The 17,024-nt window shown below is 35.4% G+C and overlaps 1 protein-coding gene across 1 annotated transcript in view; it reads right to left on the reverse strand.

Annotated features, from left to right (window-relative positions):
* Nucleotides 1-4,740: 4,740 nt before the first annotated feature.
* Nucleotides 4,741-17,024, reverse strand: part of smad1 (SMAD family member 1) — a 28,102-nt gene continuing 15,818 nt past the window's right edge. The window contains exons 3-7 of the mRNA XM_073826521.1: nucleotides 12,964-13,242; nucleotides 11,530-11,646; nucleotides 8,344-8,565; nucleotides 7,919-8,175; nucleotides 4,741-6,241 (exon numbers count right to left, since the gene is read on the reverse strand). Coding sequence (XP_073682622.1) covers nucleotides 6,098-6,241; nucleotides 7,919-8,175; nucleotides 8,344-8,565; nucleotides 11,530-11,646; nucleotides 12,964-13,242 — 1,019 coding nt within the window. The 3' untranslated portion in view covers nucleotides 4,741-6,097. The remainder of the gene's footprint in view (nucleotides 6,242-7,918; nucleotides 8,176-8,343; nucleotides 8,566-11,529; nucleotides 11,647-12,963; nucleotides 13,243-17,024) is intronic.

Raw genomic sequence — 17,024 nt, forward strand, 5'->3', positions numbered from 1 at the left:
CCTTTTGAGGAAATGCAGATAAATGCATGTTTTTTCTTACAGCGTAATAAACGTCAAACCATGAGTCCTTTGTTTGTCCTGAACATTTAAACTGCCCGCTGTTCTTTAGAAAAATCCTTTAGGTCCCACAAATTCTTTGGTTTTTCAGCATTTTTGTGTATTTGAACCCTTTCCAGCAATGACTGTATGATTTTGCGAATGACATATAACATATGTTATATATACGCGTTGTTGATTGTACTTAAAAATTTAAGTCAGCAACTTTTTTATAATGAAATAATAAAATGTATATACAAAATTGTATTTCATACTAACTGCAATTGCTTGTCTTTTAATAGGCCGCATCCGCAGCCATTATAAAATCGGCCCAAAACTGGGTCAAGGAGGATTTGGCTTTGTCTACCAAGGGACTCTCTGCAAGGACGGACCTGAGGTTTCTATTTTTTCTACTTACAAAACTTTGCACATCTCTTCAGAATTAATAGCTGGACTGATATGACCTATGTGCAATGTTAATTGTTATTTTATTCTTTCTTTTGTTGAACAGGTGGCTGTGAAATTCTCAGTGAAGTCACCAAACATGCCATACATCAGAGTGGTAAGTAGGCTGTGCTTTATATATTACGGCTTCATTTTCCATTTATAACATCTTATATTAGTATTAATCAGTGAATACAAATGATTTGTGGACCAAATCATTATTTGGGAAAAAACATCTCCATCTAAGAGTCAAACCAAAAAATTATTGAAATTCAAGATATTATTTTTGATATTTTTTTACTAGTAGGTGCAGGACACTATAGTTAATTTATAAATTAAAACAAATATAAAACATATATGTAAAATAATAAAATATAAAAGATATATGTAAGTGAGGATTGCGAAATAAAGTAAACTGACATACCCAAAAATTCTTCATACAGTGGACTACCAGTAAAATTGATAAAAACATTTGACACTTTGGCTTTTGTTATACCTTTCTATCAAAGTTATCTGACAGTATGAAGATGAATTTGTTCTGACACAGTTTAACTCTGAGTTCTTGACATATTTTCTTACCATTTTCTAAACTATAGCAAATAAACTGTGATAATGTCAGAAATGTTGAAGGTCTCTAAATAAATTTTGGTTTGACTGTATTCTCTATCTTTAGCCAGGTCATCCTGAAGCCATTCCTGTGGAGATAGGCCTGACACTCCTAGCCAATAACAGCTCCAGAATTCCTCAGATCATAAAACTTCTGGACTGGGAGGACAACAAAGACCACTATATCATGGTCATGGAGCGGCCCATGCCCTGCATGGACTTAAAAACTTTCGTGAAGCTCCACGGAGAGTGTCTTGATGAGGGGACAGCACAAAAGGTCATGCGGCAGGTCATTGAAGCCGCTAACTTTTGCGTTAAACATGGTGTCTTTCATCGAGACATCAAAATGGAGAACCTGCTGGTGAACACAGACGCCATGGAAGTGAAATTGATTGACTTCGGGTGTAGCACGCAAATGAAGAAATTTGCCTATGAAGTCTTTAGAGGTATGTGATATAAACTACTTTATTAATTATCTCACAGACTTGCATCCCACACAGGCAACATGATGTGGAAATGTACTTAATAAACAAAATGTCTTTCTCCAGGCAACAGTCCACCAGAGGTCATTGTGAACGGCATGTATCCAAAGCCGACAACAGTGTGGTCGTTAGGGATCCTCCTATTCATGATGGTGTGCGGATATTGTCCTACGATCTGGGTCTGATCAATAAGAAGACCTGGACCAGATGTGGCCTGTCACAAGGTAAGATCTTCATCAGAGGAGAACGAAGTGCAATCTGTATTCTAAATCACACACATAAATAAGACCTGCAGCTTGGATGAGAGCAGGTGTAAAGAATAAGCTAATGAATCAAACATCTCTCGCCTTTTTGCACAGAATACTGCCACATGATCTCTGCATGTCTGCAGTCTGATCCACAGCAGAGGATCGATCTGGAGAAGATGCATCTCCATGACTGGTTTCAGGTACCTTTTTGGTTTGATCTTCAGTCATAAACTTCTTGCCAAATCAAACTTACTCTAAATGTAATGTATTTAGACTATAAATGCTGAATTATTTTTTATCAGGTCATGGAGTAAGACATGAAGAGCAACTCTGAAGAAAACAGCTGTCACGGCCGTCCTGTTGTTTTCTGTCTTTGGTCAGCTTTGCGTCTGGCGAGCTGACATGAGTGGCCTTTCCATCCCTCCACTCACACCTTAGTTTAAGAAAAGTGTATAAGATTGATGTGTCTACGATAAGTTTATAAATGTATAAGATAGATATGTGTATGAGATAATTGTATAAGAAAAAAAACTTTGTAAGAAAATGTATAATAAAATTTTAAAGAAAGTTTTCCTTGTTTTTTTTTTTGTTTTTTTTAATACAGCTTTAAAAATTCACGAAACTAAGCATGTTTCTTCAAACTAACTTGTTCTCCATTTGGACAAGGTTTGAGAAGTTTTGACTTTGTGCACACAGTGTACAGACATGTTAGTCATATTGGGTTAAATAAATTAATAAAAAAAGTCTTAGTGTGTAATAGCATAGATTTGAAACTGATATTCAAGGTAAGTAGTAAATAAATAAAATACTTGCATACAGTCTTATTCAGTGATGTACAGGTGTTATTAATAATATTTAATATTATTAATTAATCATTTCTTAAAAATGTTGCCTTTAAATTAATTTCAAGACACAGGTAATGTAGTTAGATTATTAACTATTTGTTTTGGGTATGCATACTGTACACATAAATAAAATGTGACCCTGGACCACAAAACCAGTCTTAAGTCGCTGGGGTATATTTGTAGCAATAGCCAAAAATGCATAGTATGGGTCAAAATTATAGATTTTTCTTTTATGCCAAAAATCATTAGGAAATTAAGTAAAGATCATATTCCATGAAGATTTTTTGTAAAATTCCTACTGTAAACATATCAAAATGTAATTTTTGATTAGTAATATGCATTGTTAAGAACTTAATTTGGACAACTTTAAAGGTGATTTTCTCAGTATTTTGATTTTTGGCACCCTCAGATTCCAGATTTTCAAATAGATGTATCTCGGCCAAATATAGTCCTATCCTAACAAACCATACATCAATAGAAAGCTTATTTTTTGAGCTTTCATATGATATATACATCTCAGTTTTGTAAAATTTAACCTTATGACTGGTTTTGTGGTCCAGGGTCACAAATATGCCTAAACATGCATAGCTCCCAACTTACACTACTAGTCAAAAATGTTGAAATATTCGTACTATTTAAAACAATTGTTTTCTATTTGAGTATATAAGTTATTCCTGTGATTTCATAGCTGATTTTTTAACGTGATTGCTCCAGTCAAATCTAATATTCTGATTTTCTGCCTAAAAAACCCATTATGATTGTGTTAAAAACAGCTGAGGAGAATTTGTTCAGGTTTCTTTAATTAAATATAAAGTTCAGAAAAAGCATTTATCAGAAATAAAAACATTTAGTGACAATATAAATGTATTTATCATCACTTTTGATCAATTTAATTTGTAGCTTTGATCACAGGAATAAATTACATTTTAAAACATTCAAATACATAGCAAAAGTAAAAATATTTCACAATATTACTCATTTTGCTGTATTTAGAATCAAATAGGCTTGGTGGGCAGAAGAGAATTCTTTAAAAAAAATCATACTGTTCAAAAACTTTCAACAGCTGTGTACCTTTTGTGTGTGGCATATCCACAGTTTGCAATATTTCTATACAAATTTCAGATTTGACACTAGAGGGAGCTGTTTTCTTTTCTTTTGATCCTACAGGCACCACCATTATCTTGATGTTGCAACAGGTCTTCATTTCAAATACATTAAACAAAAGACAAGACGGGGATCAGATGAATAAAGCTAGTGTGTTGTTCCAATAAAACTGCAATTTAACTGCAACTGTAAATTTACGCCTAGTGTACAATAGCTTTTACTGTCAGGGATAATAATTGTAGGGTTACAGTTAGGCTACTTAACAGGTTGATGAAGAGTACTTTTAAATATACTATTTCAACATTAAAATGAGATATTATGAAATGCCTTACATTACTATACATTTTCAGCATCATTACTGCAGTCTTCAGTGTCACATGATCCTTCAGCAAACATTCTAATAAGCTGATTTGCTGTTCAAAACATTTATTTTTTATCAATATTTAAAACAGTTGAGTAAAAAAAATTCAGGATTCTTTAATGAGCAGAAAGATCCAAATATCAGCATTTATTTGAAATTAAAAGCTTTTGTAACACACTAATTATCTTAATTTTTCATTTTCATTTTTCATTTAATTTAGAAATTTCTTTTATTTTGAAAGGATGCTTTAAATTGGTCAAAAGTGATCATAAAGACATTTCTAATGTTACAAAAGATTTCTATTTCAGATAAATGCTGTTCTTCTGAACTTTCTGTTGATCAAAGAAACCTGACAAAATCTACTCAGCTGTTTTCAACATTTTATTTTGAGCAGCAAAAAAGCAGAATATTAGAGTGATTTCTGAAACCTTTGAAATCACAGGAACCATTACATTTTCAAAATAGAAAACTATTTCACAATTTTCAAAAAACATTAAAAATCTTACTGTTCAAAAACGTTTGACTGGTACCGTAACATTATTTGCAGGTAACGTTTGTAAAAGTGTTTGTTTGCCTTAAAACTTTCTAAACATAAAGAGACAAAAAGACAGTGGTAATGAAACAATTTTATTGAATCTTCCAGTAGAGACTTGATATTCATGGAATAAAACTGCTTTCTGATAGTACAAGTAAGCAAGAACAGCACAAAAAAAGGGACAGAGACAAGAAGCCGCTTATGAAAGTGCAGATATGAAGGAACAACATTATATATTTTCTTCAAAAAATACAAAAATGTTTACATTTTAACAGTGGATGGGATTTCACTATGAATAAAAAACTGAGAGCAAGTTAATCAAAAATTAACTATTTTTTTTACAAAACAATATTACTAGTGCCATTTAGAACTTAGTCAAAAAAAAGGTCAATATTTAAAATGCCAAAAACGCATAGGCATCATATACATTTTTTCTCTTGCTTTTTTAAAGGTGTTTTATGAAAACAGATTATTCATGGCATTTCAGAAGAAAAAAAAAAACAAACAGAGAAAGGAGGACGTTCTTCCGTGCAGCACAGTGGTGCGATGCACAATATACGGACAAAGTAAACAAAGCCTGCCTCTGCTTTCATAGATATCAAAGACTTACAATCCCGGGGATCAAACCACACTTGCAAAAAAACAGACTGCACAGCACTTTCTCTACTAATAAGTACATTTACACACCATTTTTTGAATCAGTCGAAGACAACTGCAATAAAAGTAGCGCAACATACGCATGAGTTTGCTCATGCATCCCTACCCACTACTAACATGCCCTAACTCCCATACGTTTATCCCATTCAAAAGTTTTGTGTTCAAATATATGTATTTTTCATTCTACAATAGACATTTTTGTCCACTTTTGCTACATTTTTTCTTCTCGCCAGCTGTGAGAAATTTTGCATCAATAACCTCGTTATCCTTCTCACAGCTACATGCCGTTCAGTTCGTTTAAAGCATTATATTTCTGCACGTTTCTGTCTACCAGACATTTCCGCGCTATACGCTACTCTGTACAACACTGTACTAGTCTCTAAGCTACGATGCAGATCTTTTTTTCGCCAATGGAATACTGATTTGTAAACTGCAAAAAAGAGAACAAAAAGAAAAAGAAAAAGAAAGACAAACAATTGGCTTAAAAACCCAACTTCTCTCACAAACAAAGACCAAAGGAGGATACTTGCCACAAGTATGATGGCCTCATCATTTAACATGCTTGGTCACACGAAGTTGTCAAGTATCTTCCAGATTCTCACGGGCTGAGAACTGAGGACTCTTCAGCCAAAATTGATGCCCCCAAACAAACTGCCTTCAAGTAGAATACAAACCCCACCCTCCTCCCGCCTCCCAGCCATCCCTTCGACCAATCGGCTTCTGCGTGGGAACCCAGACGGACAGGGTTACATCTGCAGTTGCCTTTTGGTCAGCTTTGTCTAGGACACGGAGGAAATGGGGTTGTGAGGAGAGCCCATCTGGGTGAGGACTTTATCCAGCCACTGCAGGGGTCCGTGAAGATGAATCTCAATCCAGCATGGGGTGCTTGTCACATCCTGTCGATGATACTCTGCACCCCAACCCTGAAACAGAAGTACAAACACAGTCAAACACGCGCCGGCTGTTGTGAACGCGCTCAGGACAATTGAACGGTGCGGTGGATCAGAGGTAAATAATGATATAAATACTGTTCAGTTTCTTGCACATACCGATCGTTTTATGTCTTAAGACCTCAATGTATCATCACGAGCCGCAGGGTTTCATTTGGTTTTGTCTGTGTATGTTTTTTTTACTCTCAATGATTTGGTGCCCATTGACTGCCATTACATGACTGACAGACTGCAACGATTTGAGTTAAAAATCTTCGTTTGTGTTCTACTGAAGAAACAAAGTCACCTACATCTTGGACGCTGTGGGGGTAAGCGGATAAACTTAAAATTTTCATTTTTGGGTAAACTATCCCTTTAAGAAATCATTCTAGTATGCTGATTTATTAATAGAATTATCAGTGTTGGCAACAGTTGTACTGCCAAATATTTTTTGTGAACCTGATACTTTTTTTTAGGATTCTTTCCTTAGGATAAATCCCTTCTAACAATATAAGTCTTTGCTATCACTTTTTTTAATCAATTTATCACATCCTTGCTGAATAAAAGTATTAATTTCTTTCAAAAAACCCCAAACTTTTGAAAGGTAGTGTATATTGTTAGAAAAGATTTCTATTTTGAATAAATGCTGTTCTTTTTAGCTTTTTATTCATCAGAGAATGCTGAAAAAAGTATCACAGGTTCCAAAAAAATATTAAGCAACACAACTGTTTTTAGCACTGGTAATAAATCAAAATTTTAGAATGATTTCTGAAGGATCATGTGACACTGAATACTGTAATACACTACCGTTCAAAAGTTTGGGGTCAGTAAGACTTGTAATAGTCTTTAAAGAAGTCTCTTATGCTCATTAAGGCTGCATTTATTTGATTAAAAATACAGAAAAGCAGTAATATTGCAAAATGTTTTTACAATATAAAATAATGCTTTTTATTTTAACATACTTTAAAATAAAATTTATTCCTCTGATGAAAAGCTGAATTTTTATCAGCTGTTACTCCAGTCTTCAGTGTCACACGATCCTTTAGAAATCATTCTAATATGCTGATTTATTATTAGAATGATCAATGTTGGATAATATCAACAGTTGTGCTGCCAAATATGTTTTGGAACCTGTGATTTTTTTTTCAGGATTTTCATGAATAAGTTTAAAAAGTACAGTGTTTATTCAAAATATAAATATTTTATAACAATGTAAATGATTTATTATTAACTTTTAATAAACTTTTAATTATTAACTTAATACATCCGCGGTGAATAAAAGTATTAATTTCTAAAAAAAAAAAAAAAGAAACATAAAAAATAAAAAGTTACTAAACCCAAACTTTTGAACGGTAGTGTAAGTAATGCTGCTGAATGAAAAGTTCTCTAAAATTGTAATATTTATCAATATTACTATTTTACTGGATTTTTAATCAAATAAATGCAGCCTTGGTGAGGATAAAAGGCTTATTTCAAAAACATTAAAAAAATCATTTTGCCAAACTTTTGGCTGGTGTTTGACAGTAACATTCTTCAAAATATCTTCTTTTGTCTTTCCCATTAGAAGAAAAGTCATACAGGTTTGGAACCACATGAGGAGTAAATGGTAATAGAACTGCCATTTTTGGCTGACCGTACCCTTGAATTATTTGCTTATATAGTCTACCTTACCTTTACAAAGCTCATGCGGATGGTGCACATCTTGGTGAGTTCATAGACGGCTTCAAAGCCGTGATTGACGGACTGTGCCAAGAGCTCAGCAAACTCCTGGTTGTTGAAGATCTTCAGGCTGCAGCGACTGGGGATCTTGCATACGGTGGTGGGGTGGAAACCATGGTGATAGTTGCAGTTGCGGCTCTGGACAAAGATGCTGCTGTCGCTCAAACATTCAGCGTATACCTCTCCTCCCACATAGTACAAGTGGACTCCTGCAAAATATATGAAAAGGTGATTGTGAGTTTGCATTATGAATATTTAGCTAATAACAGTATTTCTGAGACAAGCAGTTACTATCACATCAACTTAATTACATATCTAGTGCAATTCAACAAACAACATTTGTTTTACACAGAGATCATTTGAGTGACAAGTCAAACCTTTTCCGATGTGGCGTCGAGTGTTCTCGATGGTCGAGTTGCGGTTGACATTCGACAGCAGACCAAGGCAGAAACGGTTACGGTTGTTGGAGGGGTCGGTAAAGCCGTCCACCAGTACGCTGGTTGAGGAGGCCTGGAAAGCCTCTCCCACACGATTATTCAGCTCATAGTACACAATGGAGCACCAGTGTTTGGGTTCCGCATACGCCACAGGCTGAACATCTGCACAGATGATTAGGAACTCACTTAACACAAGCGCGCATACACTTACTACATTAAAACAAAGTAACTCTTAAAGGGATAGTTCACCCAAAAATCAAAATTACCTCTGATTTACTCACCCTTAAGCCTCAGCCTAGGTGTTTATGACTTCTTTCAGATGGATACAATCGGAGTTATATTAAAAAATGTCCTTTAAAAAGTGTCTTTCAAGCTTTATAATGGCAGTGAATGGGTGTTGACATTATTAAGTCCAATAAAGTACATCCATCCATCATAAAAAGTACTCCAAATCGCTCTGGGAGGTTAATAAAGGCCTCCTGAAGTGAATCGATGCGTTTGTGTAAGAAACTTATCCATATGCGTTCCAGCGGATGAAATAGGACGTAGGTGTAGCGTAAGCTCTGGTGAGAATATATTAGTCTTGTTTTGTTTACAGGAGCAAAATAAGGAAAGTTTCCTTCGTTTAACAAAGGAAAACCAGTCTCCTCTTGGCTTATATCAAAATCGTGTGACATTTTTCTTTACAAATCCTCATTTTGTACTTCTAATTTGTGACCGGTGTGTTGTTTTGCTCTCTTTACTGCACTTCCGCTTTCATCACTTCTCTCCAGAGCTTGCGCTACATGCGTACGACAGTTAGCAGAAGAGATTACGGTTTATAAAGTTTTAAATATGGATTTTTTTACAAAATTGCATTGATCTGCTTCAGAAGGCCTTTATTAAACCCTGGAGCAATGTAGAGTACTTTTTATAATGGATTGATCCACTTTTGGACTTTTATTGGGCTACTTTATCTTAACACCCATTCACTGCTATTATAAAGTTTGTAAGAGTCAAGACTTTTTTAAATATAACTCCAATTGTATTCGTCTGAAAGAAGAAAGTCATATACACCAAGGACAGCTTAAGAGTGAGCAAATCATGGGGTAATTTTCATTTTTGAGTGAACTAACCAAGATCACCAAGGCTGTTTTAGAAAAAAAAAAGTTTAAAAGAACAGCATTTATTTAAAATAGAAATATTTTGTAACATTATAAACCTTTACTATTACATTTAAACAATTTAATCCATCCTTGCTGAATAAAAGTATTATTATTTAAAAAAAAAACTTACTGACCCCCAACTGTTTAACAGCAGTGTGTATTTTTAATATTAATATTTATAAAATTTATGACCTTTTAAGACAAGTTCACAGGTTAACATGTTTTATATTATTATTTTTATTTGCTTTTGACCGTATTGACACAACCCCCAATGTCTTTGAATGTGATTAAGCAATATGATTAACAGATTTAGACTTGCATCTCATCTCTTACAGCAGAGGGCATATCGATTTTACTAGGGTATTTCTATGAGGTCACTGTTGCTAGGCTATTAATGGTAACACTTTAGCAATAGGCTGCAGTGATTGGTGGTTATTACCCTGCACTATTCAAGGGCCAACAAAATACATCCAAATCAGCATAATACAAGTGTCCGTATCAAATCCCACCACAGTGCAAGCAAATGTGTGGGTCCCATAAAACACCAGTCATTAAAATGTCCTCTTTCTGATATCCACAGCTCATCTGTGCCAACTGTGCAAATCCCAAAGAGAGGGTAATGTGTTTATCTATGGCATATTTCTACCCAGCTTCCTCTGGTCTGTGACACTGGGCCACAGGTGTGTTTTGTCTACAATTTTCCCAGTAGCCTATCACAATAGAAGCGAGCACTCCACAGGATGCAGCTTGAGTGTGCATCCCAAAACTGTGATGGTACCACAACTTCCACAAATATTTCAACAGCTCGCCTTCTCTCTGCGCACACCCTCACCTCCCGTGTGTCACTACATACAAAATGTACATTTAATGTGTTGCATAAGGACATTACCTGGAATCGGGGATTCTGAAGTGCAAGGCTGTTTTCATGCCTCATGAACACCAATTTGTGTTTTAAACACTGTGTTAAAGGGATTGTTTACCAGAAAATGAAAATTCTGTCATTAATTAATCACCCTTATGTTGTTCCAACCCCATAAGACCTTTGTTCATCTTTGGGACACTAATTAAGATATTTTTGATGAAATCCGAGAGCTTTCTGACCCTCTATATATAGCAACACAACTACCATGTTCAACACCCAGAAAAGTAGTAAGGAAATTGTTATAATTGTCCATGTGACATCAGTGGTTCAACTGTAATGTTATGAAGCTACAAGTATACTTTTTGTGCGCAAAGAAAGCTAAAATAATGACTTTATTCAACAATTTCTTCTCTTACATGTCAGTCTTCGATGCACATTCACGAGAGCACCATTCGGTCGTGATACTCTCCTGAAAACTGAGCAAGTGAAAAAACTGTTGAATAAAGTCGCTGTTTTATCGATGTCCTTGCTACCTTTCTGGGCCTTGAATGTGTCAGTTGCGTTACTGTCTATGGAGGGTCAGAATGCTTTGAATTTCATCAAAATTGTCTTAATTTGTATTCCAAAGATGATCAAAGGGCTTCATGAGTAATTAATGACAGAATTCTCATTTTTTGCTGAACGATCCCTTTAATTTGTTTTCTTTGCCTTCAATCTGAACATTTTGTGGAGGATAACAGTGAGCAGGATGTGAAATAAAATACAGAAAATGAACTAATGATTAAAGTTACTGTTTACAGTTATTTAAAGAACAACATTATTTTCTGATACTGTATAACTGTAACTTAGCATATGCAATTTTGCTCATAATCACGTGACATACTTTCCTGCAGGATTAACCAGATTTAAAGAACAAAAAGTCAGACTGTCTGCGACTTTGTGTGTGTGAGAGTATGTTTGTGTTTGAACTTCCTGCACCTGCAGTGTGGGCAGGCAGCTGCTGATAGCTAAGCAGCCCAAGTCATACTGTAAGTAACGGGCAATATCTTTGCCAGAGTGGCTGAAGCTTAGTGTGATGTCTCATTTTGCTGTGGTTTTTATAATTTAAATGGAGTGTACCTGGTTGGTTGTTGAGCTCCAGTGGCAGGTTCTGACCTAGCAGGTTAGTGTCCATTGGCTGGGGACAGTCCTGTGTCATTGGCTCCTCTGGGGGCATATAAGCAGGTGGAGGGGTTTCTTTTGAAGCAACAATAAAAAAACAGACAAAAGATATAAATAAAGGATAAATATTATCCCACAGAATTCAAATAGCTCTCAATACATACAATATAAATATTACAGCTGCCCTCGACTAAAGATTTTTCTGGTTGACTAGTAGTCATTCATTGGTCCATTATTAATCGCATGTTTTATAATAAACAATATAAATCAGAATAATGAGCTTTTAACTGCCAATAAAGCCTGATAAGCACTCAAGCACACACAAAGAACCTTGTCACAGCGCACCGACAGATATAATAATTATGAATGTGTGAAGAAATAGAGACTGCATTAACGTTGTAATAATTTATTGATAACCTAGTGCTTTGTTTTCAGCTAAAGAGATGAAGTCGGCGACGCTGACTCAACATCTCCGCAGTAGTGGATGCGCCTGTATGCGTGTTTCATACGGATTACATAGTCTGACATTTGTTTTCTATTTGAATTGGTTCATTTAAAAGTAGACATTTCAGAGTTTTGAAGTTTCGCACTCAAGTTCACAGAGACCGAGACAACACAAAGCATATCCTGCTTGCTTTCATTATTTTACAAAAGTGCAACGTTCGGTCATTATTGTGAGTGCACACAAATAAACTTAGATTCTTTACAGATTCGAAAGATGTATAAGTTTAAGCACAATTAAATATACTAAAATATATCATTAGTTGGACCTCAGCACTACTTCTGCATAATTAAAGTGCTGTACAACATTAGTTTTAACAATTTAAGTATACCAGGTTAGTATACCAAAAGTAGAATTGCAGGATATTTTTATTAAACACTTAAATATTTAAATGTATTTGTAGTATACTTAGCACAATATACTTTACACTAAAATCTGCATATTAGACTGATTTCTGAACGACCATGTGACACTAAAGACTGCAGTAAAATTTAGCTTTGCATCACAGGAATAAATGACATTTTGAATTATAAAGACATAATAAAATTGTTGTAATTGTAAAAACTCTGAACATATTTAACGATATAATTTTTGTTATATTTTGATTAAACAAATGCAGCTTTGGTGTGTGAATAAGACACTTCTTTAAAAAAATACTAAAAATCGTACTCATTTTGATTGCTACACTGTATCCTAACTACTCACGACGTAACACATGCAAAAAAAGGTATCTTTTCCATGAGTTTTTGTCCTAACTAAATTATAATATCAGGTACTGTTATGTGCTTTATTCAATGTTAAAAGTGTCTAATGTGAGTTTGAATATTGTATTGTGTGACATTTATAGCCATGCTGAAAGCAACAGAATTATTAACATAAGTGCAGTTCACCTGGCATCTGAAAAGGGCTGCCTGGGTCCGAGCTGGATGGTGAATGGGGGAAGGTGGCTGTACTGCCTGTGCCGCTGTTGGGCGAGCTGGGGTAGCTGTTGGTCGGGGAGTTCGGTGTGAAAGGAAGGGCGTTCGCTGGCTGTTGTTGAAAGGAATCAGGGAAGGTGGCATTCTGAGGCATTGGGGGTTCTGTTTGGTGGAGTGGGTTACGGAAGCGTGGCAGCATAGAGAGTTTAGCGTTGAACTCGCTGTTTCGTGGCACCAGCACAGGTGGCAGCACTGTAGGAAGAGGGGAGAAATATGCCAAACATAAGCATTTAAAATGAAGTAGGTGACACAAGAATCCATAAGACTTTGACATATGAATGAAATATGAATTCATGTATGGCCATACACACACTGTGACCACCAAATCAGAGAAAATCTGACTAGCTACAGTACACTTTAATCACTGTTAAAGTATTAGTTCACTCCTGAATTAAAATTTCCTGATCCAAGATGTTCATGTCTTTCCTTCTTCAGTTGAAAAGAAATTAAGGTTTTTTAGAAAAACATTCCAGGATTTTTCTCCATATAGTGGACTTCAATGGGAGCCAATGGGTTGAAGGTCCAAATTGCAGTTTCAATGCAGGTTCAAATGGCTCTACACGATCCCAGCCAAGGAATAAGAGTCTTATCTAGCGAAACGACTGGTAACATTTTTTAAAGAAAAAAAAAAGTATCTACTTTTTAAACACAAATGCTTGTCTTGTACTAGCTCTGTGATGCACGTCTACAACTTCACACATTACGTAATCACATTGGAAAGGTCACACATGGTTAGTTCTTTGTCTGAGTACATCAAAAAGGTAGGATAGTAGGGATGTGACGAGATCTCGTGGCACAAGATCTCGCAAGATCCGATGTGTCTCAGGAGATCTGACTGGTCTCGCAAGAACATCTTGCAGTGTTAAAATACAGCTGCGCGATCAATCTTTAAAAGATTGCGATCTCTATTCAAACACCCACGCAATCTTATTCCTGAATGACAACAATTCAGTGGTGGCTATTACAACTGTTTCATATCGCGCTGTTCACACTCCACTGACGCTTACGATGTGAAACAGGTATTAAAGACATTCAAATCTGCATTCATGCTGATGCTGATCATGCTGCTGCTTCATCATTGAAGTTTTTTTTTTTTAAAGTCTTGTCTCATGGGATAAGTGTCTGTCACACCTCTATAGGATAGGACGAAAAAGTCCTTCTCATTTTCTCCTCCAACTTCAAAATAGTCCGACATTGTTGTTTTTACCATTTTTGTAAAGAGATTTTGACTTTCTTTGTATGTTTGCTTTGTAAACTCTGGGCGGTTCTTCCGTCCTACATTACGAGCGACCTTTCCAGCGTAAATATGTAATGTGTGAAGTCGTGGACGCAGAGTCAGTGCAAGACGAGCATTTGTGGTTAAAAAGTACATACATTTTTATTTTTAGAACCATTTGAAGATGCATTGAAACTTCAATTTAGACCTTCAACCCGCTGATCCCCATTGAAGTCCACTATATGGACTATAATAATCCTGAAATGTTTTCCTTAAAAACCTTTGCAGTTTCAGTGCTGGTTCAAATGCAATTCCCGCCAAGGAATAAGAGTCTTATCTAGCGAAACGACTGGTCATTTTCTAAAAAAAAAAAAGAAAGTATTACCTTTTAACTAGGGCTGGACGCTTAATCGAAAAGTAATCGAAATCGACATTCAGAACCTATAATCGATCAAATTTTTCCAGGTCAATTATTTCAATTACTTTCCCTTTAAAAACACTACCGTGTGTGGAGTCAGGTGACCCCGCTCCTTTATGTTATTCCTCCGACATGTCGATGGAGAGCTTAAGCAGTATTTATACAGTAAAAAGTATTTACAGGATATACAAGAGTAATTTTATTTAGAAGAGATACTGCTTATTTTCTACTTTTAATATTTATTATTATTTTATAAATAATTTATTTTGTTTCCAAAAGTGCTAGTTATTTATTTTCACTAATTTAAGAAAAATGTAACTTTTCGTTTTAAGCAATGTGTGCTTTAATTTCAGTTGTTCAACACTGATGTTCAATAAATAATCACAGATAGTAGATAGTGTGTGCACCCTTAATTCAAAAATCTCTCACTTGTAATATGTGAGCATATTTACTGTACAAAACTTGTCAGTGAACTACGAGGGCAAAAAAATAAATATTTTTGAAATATAATTAAATATAATTTTATTAATGAATAAAATAATCGTTCATTAATCGTAATCGGGTTAAAATGTTCAATTAATCGAGATTTTGATTTTAGGCCAAATCGCCCAGCCCTACTTTTAACCACAATTAGAACCGAAAATATATTTTAAAAAATGACCGTTTATCCAAATATGACTATTCTGTCATCATTTACTCACCCTCATTTTTTTTTACAAACATGACTTTCCTTCTTGTGTGGAACAAAACAAAAAAGATATTTTGAAGAATGTTTCAACTGTCCATACAATAAAAGTCAGTAGGGTCCAAAACAACCGTCACTGTATGGACAGAAAACACTGAGATATTTTTCAAAATATCATGTATGATTTACAAAAGAAAAAAAAATGCATAAAGACAACATGAGGGTGAGTAAATGATAACAGATTATTCATGTTTATTCTGATTCTGAATTAATTATGATATTCTTTTGTATTGTTTTGTTGTCCATTATTTTCTGTATTTTAGTAAAACATCTCATCCATGAGTCATATCCACAGTTGTCACACACGCCTGTACTCTCTAAAAATAGTAAAGCAATAAAATGTGGTAACTGCTGTTTCCGCCTATGTTGCCCACATTACTTTTTATTTATATAAGCTAATAGTTTTAGACTGTCAAGTTGTTTGCAATGAGATCGGGAACATGTATTTTAGCGATACAGCAATGAGTTTTGTTAAACAATAGATGTGGACAGCGTGTTGCCGTTCTGGAAAGGAGGGGAAAGACAGGTGTCCAGACATCCACAGGCCTGCACTACAGAAGCGTGTGCAAGGCGGGCAACCAGTCTTTCCTGCTATTGTCTGTGTGGGTGACAGGAGTTCCTGTAAAACTCTTCCTCTATACAGCCACATGTTTCAGCCTCCACACACACACACAGACCCTGAACAAAGCCCTCATTCTGCCCCCGCCTGGAATTTCCTGCTCCTGCTCTCATAATGTGCACACACACACACACACACACATACTGTGGACAGCTGTTTCTGTGTTGTCAGCTGACCCTCATCTTCTGCTTAGCCAACAAAAAGGAGGCTGTGCGTTTGAAGTCCATTCTTTCACCATAAGCAGAGGTAAAGAAAATGTTCTTGTTTCCCATTAAGACACACACACAAACACATACAGCACTGAAGGTTTTTAGACTCCACAGTTTTCTCTCAAGCGATATCAGGATCAAATAAACGAGAAAAGCACCTGGCAGAGGCCGGAGAGAGATATGGAAGAGGAATGACAGAAAAAGAAAGAGACCATCTGCAGGAACCATGGGAAAGGAAAACTCAGGAACAAGCATGGAAAAAGGTACATATGGGCAATATAATCCATATGGGATTTTGCTCACTTGTTCTTCTGAAGGTAAATATTACTAACAGGAAGTGAAATAAATAAAAACTGCACACCATTTTCATATAAGATATCATACTATGTGACCCTGGACCACAAAACCGGTCATATTGGTCCATTTTTGAAACTGAGATTTATACATCTTCTGTAAGCTGAATAAATAAGTTTTCCATTGATATATGGTTTGCTAGGACAAGGCTGAGATACAACTATTTGAAAATCTGGAACCTGAGGGTGCAAAAAAAATCTGAATATTGAGAAAACCACCTTTAAAGTTGTCCAAATAAAGTTCTTAGCGATGCATACTACTAATCAAAAATTAAGTTTTGATATATTTACAGTAGGAAATGTACTAAATATCTTCATGGAACATGATCTTTACTTAATATCTTAATGATTTCAATGGCTATTGCTACAAATATACCCGTGCTACTTGACTGGTTTTGTGGTCCAGGGTCACAT

The sequence above is a fragment of the Garra rufa genome, chromosome 21, assembly GCF_049309525.1.
Source record: "Garra rufa chromosome 21, GarRuf1.0, whole genome shotgun sequence".
NCBI lineage: Eukaryota > Metazoa > Chordata > Actinopteri > Cypriniformes > Cyprinidae > Garra > Garra rufa.